This window comes from Phocoena sinus, chromosome 2 (genome assembly GCF_008692025.1).
Source record: "Phocoena sinus isolate mPhoSin1 chromosome 2, mPhoSin1.pri, whole genome shotgun sequence".
NCBI lineage: Eukaryota > Metazoa > Chordata > Mammalia > Artiodactyla > Phocoenidae > Phocoena > Phocoena sinus.
This window is the reverse complement of record NC_045764.1, coordinates 3,918,134-3,935,093: the sequence shown is the minus strand read 5'-3', so window position 1 is coordinate 3,935,093 and position 16,960 is coordinate 3,918,134. Positions and strand designations below refer to the sequence as shown.

The following is a 16,960-nucleotide window of genomic DNA, read 5'->3' as shown; positions in this document are numbered from 1 at the left end:
AAACAGACACTTCTCCAAAGAAGACATACAGATGGCCAAAAAGCACGTGAAAAGATGCTCAACTTCACTAATTATCAGAGAAATGTAAATCAAAACTACAATGAGGTACCACCTCACACCAGGCAGAATGGCCATCATCAAAAAGCCTACAAACAATAAATGCTGGAGAGAGTGTGGAGAAGAGGGAACCCTCTTGCACTGTTGGTGGGAATGTAAATTGATACAGCCACTATGGAGAACAGTATGGAGGTTCCTTAAAAATCTAAAAATAGAGTTGCCATAATGATCCAGCAATCCAACTCCTGGGCATATATCTGGACAAAACCATAATTAGAAAAGACAGATGCACCCCAATGTTCACTGCAGCACTATTTACAATAGCCAGGACATGAAAAAAACCTAAATGTCTATCAACAGATGAATGGATAAAGATGTGGTGCATGTATACAATGGAATATTACTCAGCCACAAAAAAGAATGAAATAATGCCATTTGCAGCAACATGGATGGACCCAGAGATTATCATACTAAGTGAAATAAGCCAAAGACAAAAATCATATGATACCACTTACATGTGGAATCTAAAAAAATGATACAGATGAACTTATTTACAAAACAGAAACAGACTCACAGACATAGAAAACAAACTTATGGTTACCAAAGGGGAAAGGTGCCAGGGAGGGATAAATTAGGAGTTTGGAATTAACATATATACACTACCATATATATAAATAGATAATCAACAAGGACCTACTGTACAGCACAGGAACTGTACTCAATATTCTGTAATAACCTATACATGGGAAAAGATTCTGAAGAAGAATGGATACATGTATATGTATGAATGAATCACTTTGCTGCACCCTTGCAACTAACACAACATTGTGTATCAACTATACTCCAATATAAAATAAAAATTTAAAAACAAAAAAAAAATACATGCACTCCAGTGTTCACAGCAGCACCATTTACAATAGCCAAGACATGGAAGCCACCTAAATGTCCATCAACAGAGGAATGCATAAAGAATGTGTGGTATATATGTACAATGGAATATTACTTGGCCATAAAAAAAGAATGAAATAATGCCATTTGCAGCAACATGGATGGACCTAGAGACTATCATACTAAGTGAAGTAAGTCAGAAAGAGAAAGACAAATAGCACATTAGTATCACTTATATGTGGAAGCTAAAAAAAATGATACAAATGAACTTATTTACAAAACGGAAATAGATGCACAGACATAGAAAACAAAGTTATGATTACTGAAGGGGTAACAGTATGGGGGACAGATAAACTAGGAGTTTGGGATTAACACACATACACTACTATGTATAAAACAGATAACCAATGAGGACCTACTGTATAGCACAGGGAACTCTATTCAGTATTGTTATAACCTATATAAGAAAAAAGTCTGAAAAAGAATGGATATATGCATAACTGAATCACTTTGCTGTATACCTGAAACTAACACAACACTGTAAATCAACTAGACTCCAAAACAATTTATTAAAAACAAAAAGACTCATGGGTAGGATTTATAAAGGAGAAAAAGACCATGATTCCTTTATATTATTTATGGTTTATTTTTTAAATGGGAAGAGTAAGTCAGGCTTGTTGTAACACACAACATTTATGAATGTGTACAAAATAAAGGTGTATCAAGAAAAAATATATACATATATGATACCTTTTTCAAGTGTCTGGGATAAATAAGTGATGGTCTGTATGACCAGGACTCTCTTTAATTAGAGTGTTCCAGGCCAGATGCATTTCATTATCTTGTAGCTGTTTTAGTCCATCTGGACCAAGACTTTCCCAAATATGCTCATTCAGTTTCACGGCTTTAGATACTATTTTTATACTGAAAACTCACCAATTTACATTTTTAGGTGAGACTCCTTTCTGAATTCTGTACCCATATGTTCAACTGCATTCTCAATATTTTTACCCTCAGACATGACACGTCCCAAACTAAACTCCTACCTTCTTCCTCTGAACCCTCCTGGAGCCGGATTCCCGTCCTCCCCGGGGCGCAGGCCCCAACCTCAGATTATCCTTTATGCCTCTTGTTCTCACATTCCGCAGTCATCAAGCAAATGCCATCGGCTCTACCTTCAAAATATATCCAGAGATTGGCTACTTCTCACCAACTTCCACTGCTATCATTCTGCTCCAAGTTTCATGATTTTTCGCCTGGATTATTCAAACAGTTTCCTACCTGCTTCATTCCCTGCCCTCCTACCATCTATTCTCAACACAGCAGCCAGATCGGTGCTTTTAAAACTGTCTCTTCTCAGCTCAAAACCCTTCCATGGTGAGTTCCCTGGTGGCCTAGTGGTTAGGATCCCAGGCTTTCACTGCCGCGGCCCAGGTTCAATCCCTGGCCAGGGAACTGAGATCCCACAAGCCGCATGGCACAGCCAAAAAACAAAACAGAACAAAAAAGCCCTTCCAATGTTCCCGTCATCCCTTGGAGTCAAAGCCCACATCCTCGAGTGGCCTTCGAGGCCCTGCGTACAGCAGGCCCCTCGCAGCCTTCCCTTCTCATGTGCCTGGCTTGCCCTGCTTGAGCACCACCTGCCCCTGCTGCTCTGGAAGGTGCACGGCACACACCTACCTCAGGACCTCTGCACCAGCCCGGAAAGCTCTGCTCCTTCCCGGCAGTGCTCGCTCCCTCCTCACCATCCCCTTATCTTTGTTTCTATATCAGCATCTCAGCAGCGCCCTCCCTGCCCAGCCCATGTACAATTTTCAACTGTTCCAATCAGGCGCTCCCATCCCCCTTCCTCTCTAAAGTTTGCTTCATTGGGCACTGCCTTGGAATACAAGAAACCTCCAACTCAACTAGCTGTTTATTTTCCTCCCCAGTTAGAACAGAAACCCCATGTAAAAGGTCAGGGGTTGACTAGCATGTCATCAGCACCTAGAGTTGTGTATTACATATAGGAGGTGCCCAATGAGTATTTGTCCAGGAAATAAGGTGTAATATGAAAATGAACTTGTCCCAAATAACTAAAGTTTCTCTTTTCAAATCCCCAGATTTAAAAAAAAAAGTTAATAAAAATCTTAAAAAAAAAAAAGAAAAGCATATACTATGCTTTCTTAATCCTAGTACACTGATCAAATTTAAACTTTGCTACTGGCTGCCAGCTGCTGTTCTAAGCACATTACACAGCTTTTCTCAACAAATCTTATAACCGCCATGAGAACGGTAGCTCCATCAGGGGAAGTTACCCTACCCACTTCTCCCATATGGAAACCCAGGTACCTAGAGTAACGTATGTGGAGGCACTGGGTCCACAGTCTCAACCCCTACCCTCACCCAGTGGCACACCCACTGGATCCTACACGCTCTCTTGCACACGGTCAGATGTTCCTTGTCACTGAGACCAACACATCTCCTCCCAAGTAGCCTCTTAAAATGTCTTTTCGCTATGAGCTAAAAAGAACAAAAAGCCATGTCTCTTAAAACAGGGTCCTAATTTTACCCTCACATCAAACTGGGTTGCAGCTATAAGCAAAGCTTCTTTTTTTTGCTGCTTGCTGTCTTAACTTCCAGGATGTGTTCTCTGAAGACCATATACAATAAAAGTTTAAACAATCCACTCTTAGTGCCACTTTTGTGTAGGAAAGGAGACACCAGGAGTGCTGAAAAGAAATGTACTGAAAGACAGCTTCAGAGATGGAATCATCAGAGCATACCCACTGTTGCTGCAGCTTGTGTATTTATAATTAGAGACTGAGAGGAAATGGTGGGATCATCTCTGATCAAATGCTGTCTACATCCTATGGAATCATGTTGGCAAGACTGACAGAAATTCTCACATGTTCTATCTGGGCTTCTTCTGAAACATACTGTAGACCAGTTAGATTTGCTACATTTTTACTGTCCTTCTATATCTGACACTGGATGCTGTCACTTCCCAATCTTATGAATGTGTTTGCCTCTACTGGATTTCCCACTTTTAATTCACTAAGATGATCCAGGAACCCTATAAAAAGGTAATTTATTTTATACCCAAATGTTTTACATCAATTAGCAACTATGTTAACAACCCCCCCTTTATTTTTGGCCGCGCCGTGCAGCGTGCCGGATCTTAGCTCCTCGACCAGGGATCGAACCCGGGTCCCCTGCAGTGGAAGCGCAGAGTCCTAACCACTGGACGGCCAGGGAAGTCCCAACAATGCTCTATTTTTAAGACAGAGCAGAATGTTTGAAATTCCTTAAATGTCTCAGAGAAGAAATTCTATTATTGCCTGAGATGAAAGAGTGAGTCAACATAAAGGAAAACTAGGTGTTCTGTGTGTGTGGTACAGTGTATATAAAATTTACCATTTTAACCATTTTTAAGTGTACAATTCAATGGCATTAAGTACACTCACACTGTTTACAACCATCACCATTATCCCATCTCCCGAACTTCTTCATCATCCCATGAAACAGGAACTCCCCATTCGCTCTCCTGTCCCTCCAGCCTCTGGCAACCTCTTTTCTACTTTCCGTCTCCATGAATTTGCCTATTCTTGATACTCATATAAACAGAATCACACACCATTTGGTCCTTTTGTGTCTGGCTTATATAACTTAGCATAATGTGTTCAAAATTCATCCATGTTGTAGCGTGTATGAGAATTTCATTCCTTTTTAAGGCTGGGTAATATTCCATTGTATGTACATACCACATTTTACTTATCCCTTCGATACCTGGGTTTTTCCCACATTTTGGTTACTGTGAATAATGCTGCTATGAATACTGCTCTCAGTCTTTAAAAGATCAAACTAGTAAAGGTCACCTTTCTTCCACAGCAAAAAATTATCACATACCACAGTGAAGAGTTTTCGCTGTAACGGTTGATATGATGTCACTTCCTTCAAAGTCCAAGTACAAGCCATGTTTGGTCTCTGTCCCAGTCCACTGCAGGGAGCATCCAGAAGAATTCGGTCAAAAGATTCCGGTAAGAATGGAGGTTCTCCTATAAAGAGAATTATAAACACTATTTGCTCTCCGCCCTATTAGGACAGAAAACTCCTGAAACAGATGCAATTATCGGAATTTAACATCATCATCTAGAACAGAAAGTAATGCATAACAATTCCATCAGGTAGCTGGCTAAGCTAACTGACTTACAGGTAAAAGGTTAAAGATGTGATTATTATAGGATTAACTGATATAGCGCAAGCCAAGGCCTAATCAAACAAGACCGGTACCCCCAATGTCAGAAGCCACACTTCACCAGAGCTAGGACATGAAATTAACTCTAGTCATTCTAAGAGCTGGTATTTTTCTTAGTAAATCTTACTGCAGACAGCCCCAGAAAAAGAGACTACCTCTTAGTTTCTAGGCAAACACCCTGGTTCTATGGTTCCTCGGCTTCCTTGCTTCTGTGGCCATCAGCAAAGCTATGCTCTAGATGAGTCTACATAGCCCCAAATCCCATCTTCCACAGGTTTCCCTCTGCATTTGCTTACATAAGTTTCTCCACTCCAGCTTCTCATCTACTTAGGGTTACTGGAGAAAATCATGAAACCAAGCGGGTCTGCTCATATATTTATGGTATCTAACTGTAGGCAAGATATTGCTGCAGACTGCTTTCATGCAAAGCTAGCTGATTTCCTACGGTGCCCACAGCAGCGTTCTGGGTCTCACCCCAAGAAACCTGCTTTTCTGACTGCAAAACTGTGAGACACAAGCTCTTACCAATTTAACTCATCTCCATCCACAACCATCCTTGCTTTCTTATCGACTGCCTCCAAAGAAATATCTTTCCAAAGTAAGCAATTATTTTTAAGGGTTTTAATACATGCTGATAAAGTCCTGTAGAAAGAGTATATGCAGTTTACACCTCCAGTGTCATGACTTTCCCCAAAATCCTCAAAGTTGACAGCTATGTTACTGACCATTTGTATGTTTTTGTTTAGATGGTCACATCGTCTTTGCTGGTTTTCTACTGAGACTTGTCTTTTTTGTATTGATTAGAAGAGCTCTTTGTACCTCAAAAATAGTGATCTCATCTTTCTTAACTATTTTACAAATATTTCCCACTATTTGCCATCTGCCACGTTTTTTTTTACATACATAAATGGTGAGTATTAACTTTATCTTTTTTCTTGAGTTCTAGCTTTGCGTTCATGCTTTAAAATCTTCCCCATTATGAAGTCAAATAAATGTTCATCTATACCTGCTTCTAGTTACTTTCCATTTAATTCCTGACAGTAAACTTTAATCCATCCTAAAGTTACTTTTGTGTATAAACCTTTCCCCCAGCCCTCCAAACAAAAAAATCATCTTAGCGCTATTTTATAATTTACTTTTCCCTCTAGGTTTGCAATGCTAATTTTATCATATACGAAATTTTAGTATACATTTGAACCTATTTCAAGGACTATCTGTTCTGCTCCAAATATGCTATTTATTAAGCTATATTCTTCTGAGCTCCAAGTTTACCCACCTCTACTCTGCTGTGTGATGCTGAGGGGGGAACTCTGTGAACTACAATTCTCCTTTGCCTGTTGGCTTCAAGATGCACCAACAGGAGGTAGAGAAGCAATGGGGGTGGGAAGAGGATGAAAGATAAAAGGGGTAGAGGACAGAACTTGATCCTTCCTGATGGCTTGCTGTTTCTGTCAAAACAAGCCCAGTAGGGCTTCCCTGGTGGCGCACTGGTTGCGAGGCCGCCTGCCGATGCAGGGGACACGGGTTCGTGCCCCGGTCCGGGAAGATCCCACATGCCGTGGAGCGGCTGGGCCCGTGAGCCATGGCTGCTGAGCCTGCGCATCCGGAGCCTGTGCTCCGCAACGGGAGAGGCCACAACAGTGAGAGGCCCACATACCAAAAAAAAAAAAAGCCCAGTAACAGCCCTTCGCCTTGACAGGTACAGTTTCCAGCTTTTTCCCTTAAGTATCCATATGAAGTGGACAGAGCCCCCTCTCTCAAGCTGGACCCTGTGTAGCACAGCAGCTAGGTAAAACCCCCTCCTTAGAGTTCCAAATCCCAGCTCCACGGAGCCTTGCCCCTAAACTTCTGGAGAGCCCAGAGAGAAATCCGCACACTTATAGTCAATTATCTATGACAAGGGAAGCAAAAGTACACAATGGGGGAAAAGACAGTCTTCAATAAGAGATTTGGGGAAAACTGGACAACTATATGCAAAAGAATGAAGTTAGAACATTTTCTCACGCCATACATAAAAATAAAATCAAAATGAACAAAAGTTCTAAATGTAAGACCAGAAACCATACACCAACTGGAAGAAAACACAGGCAGAACACTCCTTTACAGAAGTCTTAGCAATTCTGTTTCACCTCAGGCAAGGAAAACAAAAGCAAAAATAAACAACTGGCACCTCATCAAACCTAAAAGCTTTTGCACAGTGAAAGAAACCACCAACAAAACCAAAAGACAATCTATAGAATGGTAGCAAATGATCTGCCTGATAAGGGTTAATATCATATCCAAAGTATATAATGAACTCACAAAACTCAGTATCAAAAAAACAAAACCACCTGATTAAAAAATGGCCAGAGAACATGAACAGGCATTTTTCCAAAGGAGACAGACAGATGGCCAACAGGCACATGACAAGACGCCCAACGGCACTAATCACCAGGGAAATGCACATCAAAACCACAGGTCATCAAAAAGACAAGAGATGACAGGCGTTGAAGAGGGTGTGGAGAAAAGGGAACCCTCATGCATTGCCAGTGGGAATGTAAACTGGTGCAACCACTATGGAAAACAGTATGGAAGTTCCTCATAAAATTAAAAAAAGAACTACTACTAATGAAAAGAACAAAGAGGCAGAAGACCAACAGGAAACAGAACACTTCAACATTATAAACCAACTAGACCTAATAGAAAACACTATGTAACAGCAGAACGCATATTCCTCTCCAGTGCACGTGGAGACAAACCACATGCAAGGCCATAAGACAAAGCTGAGTAAATCTGAAAAAGCTTAAACTCACACAACGTTTTTTCTCCCACCAAAATGGAATGAAAACAGAAGTTAGTAACAGAAAGAAATCTGGAAAATTCCAAGTATGTGGAAATTTAAAAACATGCTCCTAAATAACCGTGGGGCAAAGAAATCACAGGTAAATCCTAAAATGCTGTGACGTGAACGAAAACAAAACACAATGTACCAAATCTTATGGGAAGAAGTGAAATAGTGCTTAGAGGGACATTTACTGCTGTAAATACCTACATTAAAAAGAAAAGTCTCAGGACTTCCCTGGTGGTGCAGTGGTTGAGAATCCACCTGCCAATGCAGGGGACATGGGTTCGAGTCCTGGTCCAGGAAGATCCTGCATGCCATGGAGCAACTAAGCCCGTGCGCCACAACTACTAAGCCTGCACTCTAGAGCCCGCATACTGCAACTACTGAGCCCGTGTGCCACAACTACTGAAGCCCACCCGCCTAGAGCCCATGCTCTGCAACAAGAGAAGCCACCGCAATGAGAAGCCTGCACACCACAATGGAGAGTAGCCCCCGCTCACCGCAACTAGAGAAAGTCTGCACAGTGACAAAGACCCAACACAGCCAAAAATAAAAAGATAAATTTATTAAAAAAAAAAAAAAAGAAGAAAGAAAAAAGAAAAATCTCAAAGTAATAACCTAGGCTTCCATTCTTAAGACACTGAAAAAAGATGAGCAAACTAAAAATGAAGCAGAGGAAGAAAATAATAAAAATTAGAGCAGAGAGGCTCCTCCGACGCCAGGGCCTCAGTCACTTCACTTTGGCCTGTGGCTCTCAGGGGTAAAAGGGGCTCCAGAGGTGTGTCTCCAACCCCAGTGCCAATCACCCCACACCACAATCGTTGTGGAGAAGAGAATAGAGTAGTGAAGAAGGGTGCATTTTCCCTCTCACCTCAAAGCTCAGCTAGGGAAACCACGTAGCCCTGACCAGTGGGCTCAAGGCCCTACTGGAAACTGGTTCTCAGCTTGAGAGATGAGGAAACAAGAACCAGTAACAAGCACTTTTTTTTTTCAACATTTGAGGGGTGCTGAGACAAGATGGCAGAATAGATCTTTAGCCAGACTCGTCAAGAAAAAAGGGAGACGGCTCAGATGAATAAACTTAGAAATGAAAAAGGAGAAGTTGAAATGGACACCACAGAAATATAAAGGATCGTAAGAGACTACTACAATCAACTATACGCCAATAAAATGGACAAACTAGAAGAAATGGACAAACTCTTAGAAAAACACAATCTCCCAAGACTGAACCAGGAAGAAATAGAAAATATGAACAGACCAATCACAAGTACTGAAATTGAAACTGTGATTGAAACCTCCCAACAAACAAAAGTCAAGGGGCTTCCCTGGTGGTGCAATGGTTGACAATCTGCCTGGCAATGCAGGGGTCGTGGGTTCGAGCCCTGGTGCAGGAAGATCCCACATGCCGCGGAGCAACTAAGCAACTAAGCCCATGCACCACAACTACTAAGCCTGCGCTCTAGAGCCTGCGAGCCACAACTACTGAGCCCGCGTGCTGCAACTACTGAAGCCCTCTCACCACAACTAGAGAAAGCCCACGCACAGCGACGCAGACTCAATGCAGCCAAAAATAAAGATAAACAAATAAATAAATCTATTTATTTATTTAAAAAAAAAGAAAAGTAGAGGACCAGATGGATTCACAGGCAAATTTTATCAAACATTTACAGAAGAGTTAACACCTATCCTTCTGGAACTACTGCAAAAAACTGCAGAGGAAGGAACACTCCCAAGCTCATTTTATGAGGCCACCATCACCCTGATACTAAAACCAGACAAAAATACCACCAAAAAAAAAATTACAGACCAATATCACTGATGAACATAGATGCAAAAATCCTCAACAAATATACTAGCAAACCAAATCCAACAATACATTAAAAGGATCATACACCATAACCAAACGGGATTTATCCCGGGGATGCAAGAATTCTTCAACATCTGTAAATCAATCAGTGTGATACACCACATTAACAAAGTGAAAAATAAAAACCATATGATCATCTCAATAGATGCAGAAAAAACTTTTGACAAAATTCAACACCCATTTATGATGAAAACTCTCCAGAAAGTGGGCATAGAGGGAACTCACTTCAACATAATAAAGGCCGTATATGACAAATCCACAGGAAACATCATTCTCAATGATGGAAAGCTGAAAGCACTTCCTGTAAGATCAGGAACAAGACAAGGATGTCCACTCTCACCACTTTTACTGAACATAGTTTTGGAAGTCCTAGCCACAGCAATCAGAGAAGAAAAAGATATAAAAGGCATCCAAATTGGAAAAGAAGAAGTAAAACTGTCACTGTTCGCAGATGACACGATACTATACATAGAAAATCCTAAAGATACTACCAGAAAACTACTAGAGCTCATTAATGAATTCGGTAAAGCTGCAGAATACAAAATTAAAACATAGAATCTGCTGCATTTCTATACACTAACAATGAAAGTCCAAAAACAGAAATTAAAGAAACAATCCCATTTACCATCACATCAAAAAGAATAAAATACCTACGAATAAACCTACCTAAGGAGACAAAGACCTGTACTCTGAAAACTATGAAAAACTGATGAAAGAAATCGAAGATGACACAAACAGAGGAAAGATATACCATATTCCTGGGTTGGAAGAATCAATATTGTCAGAATGACTATACAACCCAAGGCAATCTACAGATGCAATGCAATCCCTATCCAATTACCAATGGCATTTTTCACAGAACTAAACACAAAAAAATTTTTAATTTCTATGGAGACACAAAAATATCTGAATAGCCAAAGCAATCTTGAGAAAGAAAAACAAAGCTGGAAGAATCAGACTCCCTGACTTCACACTATACTACAAAGCTACAGTAATCAAAACAGTATGGAACTGGCACAAAAACAGAAATACACATCAACGGAACAAGACAGAAAGTCCAGAAATAAACCCATGCACCTATGATCAATTAATCTACAACAAAGGAGGCAAGACTATTCAATGGAGAAAAGACAGTGTCTTCAATAAATGGTGCTGGGAAAACTGGACAGCTACATGTAAAAAATGAAATTAGAACATTTTCTAACACCATGCACAAAAATAAACTCAAAATGAATTAAAGAGCTAAATGTAAGACTGGATACTATAAAACTCTTGGAGGCAAACATAGTAAGAATACTCTTTGACATAAATTCAAGCAGTATCTTTTTTGATCCATCTCCTAGAGTAATAGAAATAAAAACAAAGACAAACAAATGTGACCTAATTAAATTCAAAAGCTTCTGCACAGCAAAGGAAACCATCAACAAAATGAAAAGATAACCCACAGAATGGGAGAAAGTATTTGTAAATGATGTGACCGACAGGGATTAATCTCCAAAATATAGAAACAGCTCATGCAGCTCTATGGCAAAAAAACAAACAAACCAATCAAAAAATGGGCACAAGCTCTAAATAGACATTCCTCCAAAGACATACAGATGGCCAAAAAGCGCATGAAAAGATGCTCAACATCAGTAATTATCAGAGAAATGCAAATCAAAACTACAATGAGTTATCACCTCACACCAGTCAGAATGGCCATGATCAAAGTCTACAAACAGGGACTTCCCTGGTGGCCCAGTGGTTAAGACTCCATGCTCCCAATGCAGGGGGCCCAGGTTGGATCCCAGGTCAGGAAACTAGATCCCATATGCATGACGCAACTAAGAGTTCGCATGCCACAACTAAGGAGCCCACCTGCCACAACTAAGACCCGGCACAACCAAATAAATAAATAAATTTTTTTAAAGTCTACAAACAAATGCCGGAGAGGGTGTGAAGCAAAGGGAACCCTCCAACACTGTTGGTGGGAAGTAAATTGGTACAACCACTATGGAGAACAGTATGAAGGTTTCTTAAAAAACTAAAAAGAGAACTACCATATGATCCAGCAATCCCACTACTGAGCATATATCCAGACAAAAACATGGTTCAAAAGGATACACGTACCCCAGTGTTCACTGCAGCACTGCTTACAATCACCAAGACATGGAAGCAACCTAAATGTTCATCGACAGAAGAATGGATAAAGAAGATGTGGTAGGGCCCAGGATGTAGAGTTGGCAGTGCCTGACGGCGCGTCTGACACAGAGTTGGGCGGGGTCGAGAGTAGGGGCAGCAGTCGGGGATGGCGGCAGAAGGAGGCAGCAGCAATCACTTATAAATGGCACTGAAGCAGGACCCGAAGCCTCAATTCCAGGAGGGTGAGAGAGTGCTGTGCTTCCACGGGCCTCTTCTTTATGAAGCAAAGTGTGTAAAGGTGGCCATAAAGGATAAACAAGTGTAATACTTTACACATTACAGTAGTTGGAATAAAAATTGAGATGAATGAGTTCCAGAAAGCAGAGTACTCAAATACATGGACACCAATCTACAACAAGCAACGAGAACTTCAAAAAGCCAATCAGGAACAATATGCAGAGGGGAAGATGAGAGGGGCTGCCCCTGGAAAGAAGACTTCTGGTCTGCAACAGAAAAATGCTAAAGAGAAAACTAAAAAGAACAAACAGAAAACACCTGGAAATGGAGATGGTGGTAGCACCAGTGAGACAACCTCAGCCTCCTACAAGAAAAGGGCCCAAGCAGACCCTACTGTTGACAATGAGGAAACATTCACAAACGAAGCTGAAGTTACAGTAAAGATTCCTGAAGAACTAAAACCGAGGCTTGTTGATGACCGGGACTTAATAACCCAGCAAAAACAGCTCTTTAATGATCAATGATGTTGAGCATTCTTTCATGTGTTTGTTGGCAGTCTGTATATCTTATTTGGAGAAATGTCTATTTAGGTCTTCTGCCCATTTTTGGATTGGGCTGTTTGTTTTTTTGTTATTGAGCTGTATGAGCTGCTTGTAAATTTTGGAGATTAATCCTTTGTCAGTTGCTTCAGTTGCAAATATTTTCTCCCATTCTGAAGGGTTGTCTATTGGTCTTGTTTATGGTTTCCTTTGCTGTGCAAAAGCTTTGAAGTTCCATCAGGTCCCATTTGTTTATTTTTGTTTTTATTTCCATTTCTCTAGGAGGTGGGTCAAAAAGGATCTTGCTGTGATTTATGTCATAGAGTGTTCTGCCTATGTTTTCCTCTAAGAGTTTGATAGTTTCTGGCCTTACATTTAGGTCTTTAATCCATTTTGAGCTTATTTTTGTATATGGTGTTAGGGAGTGATCTAATCTCATACTTTTACATGTACCTGTCCAGTTTTCCCAGCACCACTTATTGAAGAGGCTGTCCCTTCTCCACTGTACATTCCTGCCTCCTTTATCAAAGATAAGGTGACCATATGTGTGTGGGTTTATCTCTGGGCTTTCTATCCTGTTCCATTGATCGATCTTTCTGTTTCTGTGTCAGTACCATACTGTCTTGATTACTGTAGCTTTGTAGTATAGTCTGAAGTCTGGGAGCCTGATTCCTCCAGCTCCGTTTTTCGTTCTCAAGATTGCTTTGGCTATTCAGGGTCTTTTGTGTTTCCATACAAACTGTGAAATTTTTTGTTCTAGTTCTGTGAAAAATGCCAGTGGTAGTTTGATAGGGATTGCATTGAATCTGTAGATTGCTTTGTGTAGTATAGTCATTTTCACAATGTTGATTCTTCCAATCCAAGAACATGGTATATCTCTCCATCTATTTGTATCATCTTTAATGTCTTTCATAAGTGTCTTACAATTTTCTGCATACAGGTCTTTTGTCTCCTTAGGTAGGTTTATTCCTAGATATGAGATATCATCTGACACCAGTCAGAATGGCCATCATCAAAAAATCTAGAGGGGGGCTTCCCTGGTGGCGCAGTGGCTGAGAGTCTGCCTGCCAATGCAGGGGACACGGGTTCAAGCCCTGGTCTGGGAAGATCCCACGTGTCACGGAGCAGCTGGGCCCGGGAGCCACAAATACTGAGCTCTGCGCGTCTGGAGCCTGTGCTCCGCAGCAAGAGAGGCCACGACAGTGAGAGGCCCGCGCACCGCGATGAAGAGTGGCCGCCACTTGCCACAACTAGAGAAAGCCCTCGCACAGAAACGAAGACCCAACACAGCCAAAAATAAATAAATGAATAAATAAATTAAAAAAAAAAAAAAAAAAATCTAGAGGGCTTCCCTGGTGGCGCAGGGGTTGAGAATCCGCCTGCCGATGCAGGGGACACGGGTTCGTGCCCCGGTCTGGGAAGATCCCACATGCCGCGGAGCGGCTGGGCCCGTGAGCCATGGCCGACGAGCCTGTGCTCCGCAACGGGAGAGACCACAACAGTGAGAGGCCCGCGTACCGCAAAAAAAAAAAAAAAAAAAAAAAAAATCTAGAAACAATAAATGCTAGAGAGGGTGTGGAGAAAAGGGAACACTCTTGCACTGCTGGTGGGAATGGGAATTGGTACAGCCACTGTGGAGAACAGTATGGAGGTTCCTTAAAAAACTACAAATAGAACTACCATACGACCCAGCAATCCCACTACTGGGCAGATACCCTGAGAAAACCACAATTCAAAAAGAGTCATGTACCAAAATGTTCATTGCAGCTCTGTTTACAATAGCCTGGAGATGGAAACAACCTAAGTGTCCAACATCGGATGAATGGGTAAAGAAGATGTGGCACATATATACAATGGAATGTTACTCAGCCATAAAAAGAAACAAAATTGAGCTATTTGTAGTGTGGTGGATGGACCTAGAGTCTGTCATACAGAGTGAAGTAAGTCAGAAAGAGAAAGACAAATACCGTATACTAACACATATATGTGGAATTTAAGAAAAAAAACGTCATGAAGAACCTAGGGGTAAGACAGGAATAAAGACGCAGACCTACTAGAGAATGGACTTGAGGATATGGGGAGGGGGAAGGGTGAGCTGTGACAAAGCGAGAGAGTGGCATGGACATATATACACTATCAAACGTAAAACAGATAGCTAGTGGGAAGCAGCCGCATAGCACAGGGAGATCAGCTCGGTGCTTTGTGACCACCTAGAGGGGTGGGAGAGGGAGGGTGGGAGGGAGGGAGACGCAAGAGGGAAGAGATATGGGAACATATGTATGTGCATAACTGATTCACTTTGTTATACAGCAGAAACTAACACACCATTGTAAAGCGATTATACTCCAATAAAGATGTAAAAAAAAAAAAAACAGCTCTTTATCTTCCTGCCAAGAAGAATGTGGATTCCATTCTAGCGGATTATGCAAATTCCAAGAAATCTCAAGGAAACACAGATAACAAGGAGTATGCGTTAATGAAGTTGTGGCAGGGATAAAGGAATACTTCAATGTAATGTTGGGCACTCAGCTGCTCTGCAAACATGAGAGACCACAGTATGCTGAAATCCTCGCAGATCACCCTGATGACGCCCATGTCCCACATGCATGGAGCGCCACATCTACTGTGATTATCTGTACAAATTGGAGCAATGTTGGCCCATACACCTCTGGACGAGAAGAGCCTTGCTTTATTACCGAATTATCTTCATGATTTCCTAGAACACCTGGCAAAGAACTCTGCAACTCTGTTTAGTGCCAGCGATTAACCAAGTGTCTCCTCCTGAGTTTCATCAGAAAGCTGTGTGAGGCGCTTATACTCACGTCTGGACGTCTGTAAACGCGTTTTTGTTTCTTAGTCCTTCTCTCGTACAAATGAGGTACTTTGGAAATGTTAGTGTATAACAGAACTGATGTTTGTTTTCTGTTTGATATTTAAACAGAGAAAATGAAAGGAATTACGGCTTTTTTCTTTTCTTTCATTTCAAAGTTGCTACCAGTGTATTCAATGATGGACAACAGAAAGACAGACTGTATTTTACTGCTTAGTTGACAAAGCTGCATTTGATTGCTGGTGGTTCTATTCCTTTGCCACCACACACTTTTATAATGTGTTAATGCTATATGACAAAATGCCCTGATTCCTAGTGCCAAAGGTTCAATTCAGTGTATATAACTGAAAACACTCATCTATTTGTGCTCCCCCCCTTTTTTTTATGGTGCTTAAAGTAAAGAGCCCATCCTTTGCAAGTCATACATGTTGTTCCTTAGGCATTTTATCTTTGCTCAGATTGTTGAAGCATGGTGGCTTGTTTCACGGCTTTTGTATTTGTGTCTAATGCAGGTTTTAACATGATAGATACAACGCATTGTGTAGCTACAGTTTTCTGGAAAAGTCAATCTTTTAGAAATTGTTTTTCAGATCTTCAATAAATTTTTTCTTTAAATTAAGGAAAAAAGAAGATGTGGTACATATATACAATGGACTATTACTCAGCCATTAAAAATAAAGAAATAATGCCATTTGCAGCAACATGGATGGACCTGAATATTATCAAACTAAGTGAGGTACATCAGACAGAGAAAGACAAATATATGATATCACTTATATGCGGAATCTAAAAAAAAATGATACAAATGAAGTTATTTACAAAACAGACTCACAGACTTCGAAAACAAACTTACTGTTACCAAAGGGGAAAGGTTGGGGGACGGATAAATTGGGAGATTGGGATTGACATATACACACGACTATATTTAAAATAGATAATCAACAAGGTCCTACTGTATAGCACTGGGAACTCTGCTCAATATTCTGTAATAACCTAAATGGGAAGAGAATTTGAAAAGAACAGATATACATACATGTGTAACTGAATCACTCTGCAGTACACCTGAGACTAATACATTGTAAATCAACTATAGTCCAACATAAAATTGAAAATTTTAAGTAAAATAATTCGAGCAGAAATTAATGAAACAGAGTAAAGAAAAACAAGAATCAACAAAGCTGAAAATTGGTTCTTTGAAAAAAATCAACAACATTGACAAAACTTTAATTAGACTGACCAAGAGAGAAGACTCAAAATAGTAAAATCAGTAATTAACGGGGGACATTGCTCCTGATCTTACAGAAAGAAAAGTGATTATAAAGGAATACTAAAAACTGTATAGATAAATGAAATGGACAAG

The 16,960-nt window shown here is 40.6% G+C and overlaps 1 protein-coding gene and 1 pseudogene across 11 annotated transcripts in view; one reads left to right on the top strand and one right to left on the bottom strand.

Moving 5' to 3' along the window:
- The window catches only part of NSUN6 (NOP2/Sun RNA methyltransferase 6), an 83,515-nt gene that overhangs the window by 16,692 nt on the left and 49,863 nt on the right, over nucleotides 1-16,960 (bottom strand). For all 11 annotated transcript variants that reach the window (XM_032622488.1, XM_032622480.1, XM_032622481.1 and 8 more), the window contains exon 9: nucleotides 4,834-4,982. In XM_032622488.1, coding sequence (XP_032478379.1) covers nucleotides 4,834-4,982 — 149 coding nt within the window. The remainder of the gene's footprint in view (nucleotides 1-4,833; nucleotides 4,983-16,960) is intronic.
- LOC116748888 lies at nucleotides 12,196-15,577 on the top strand (annotated as a pseudogene).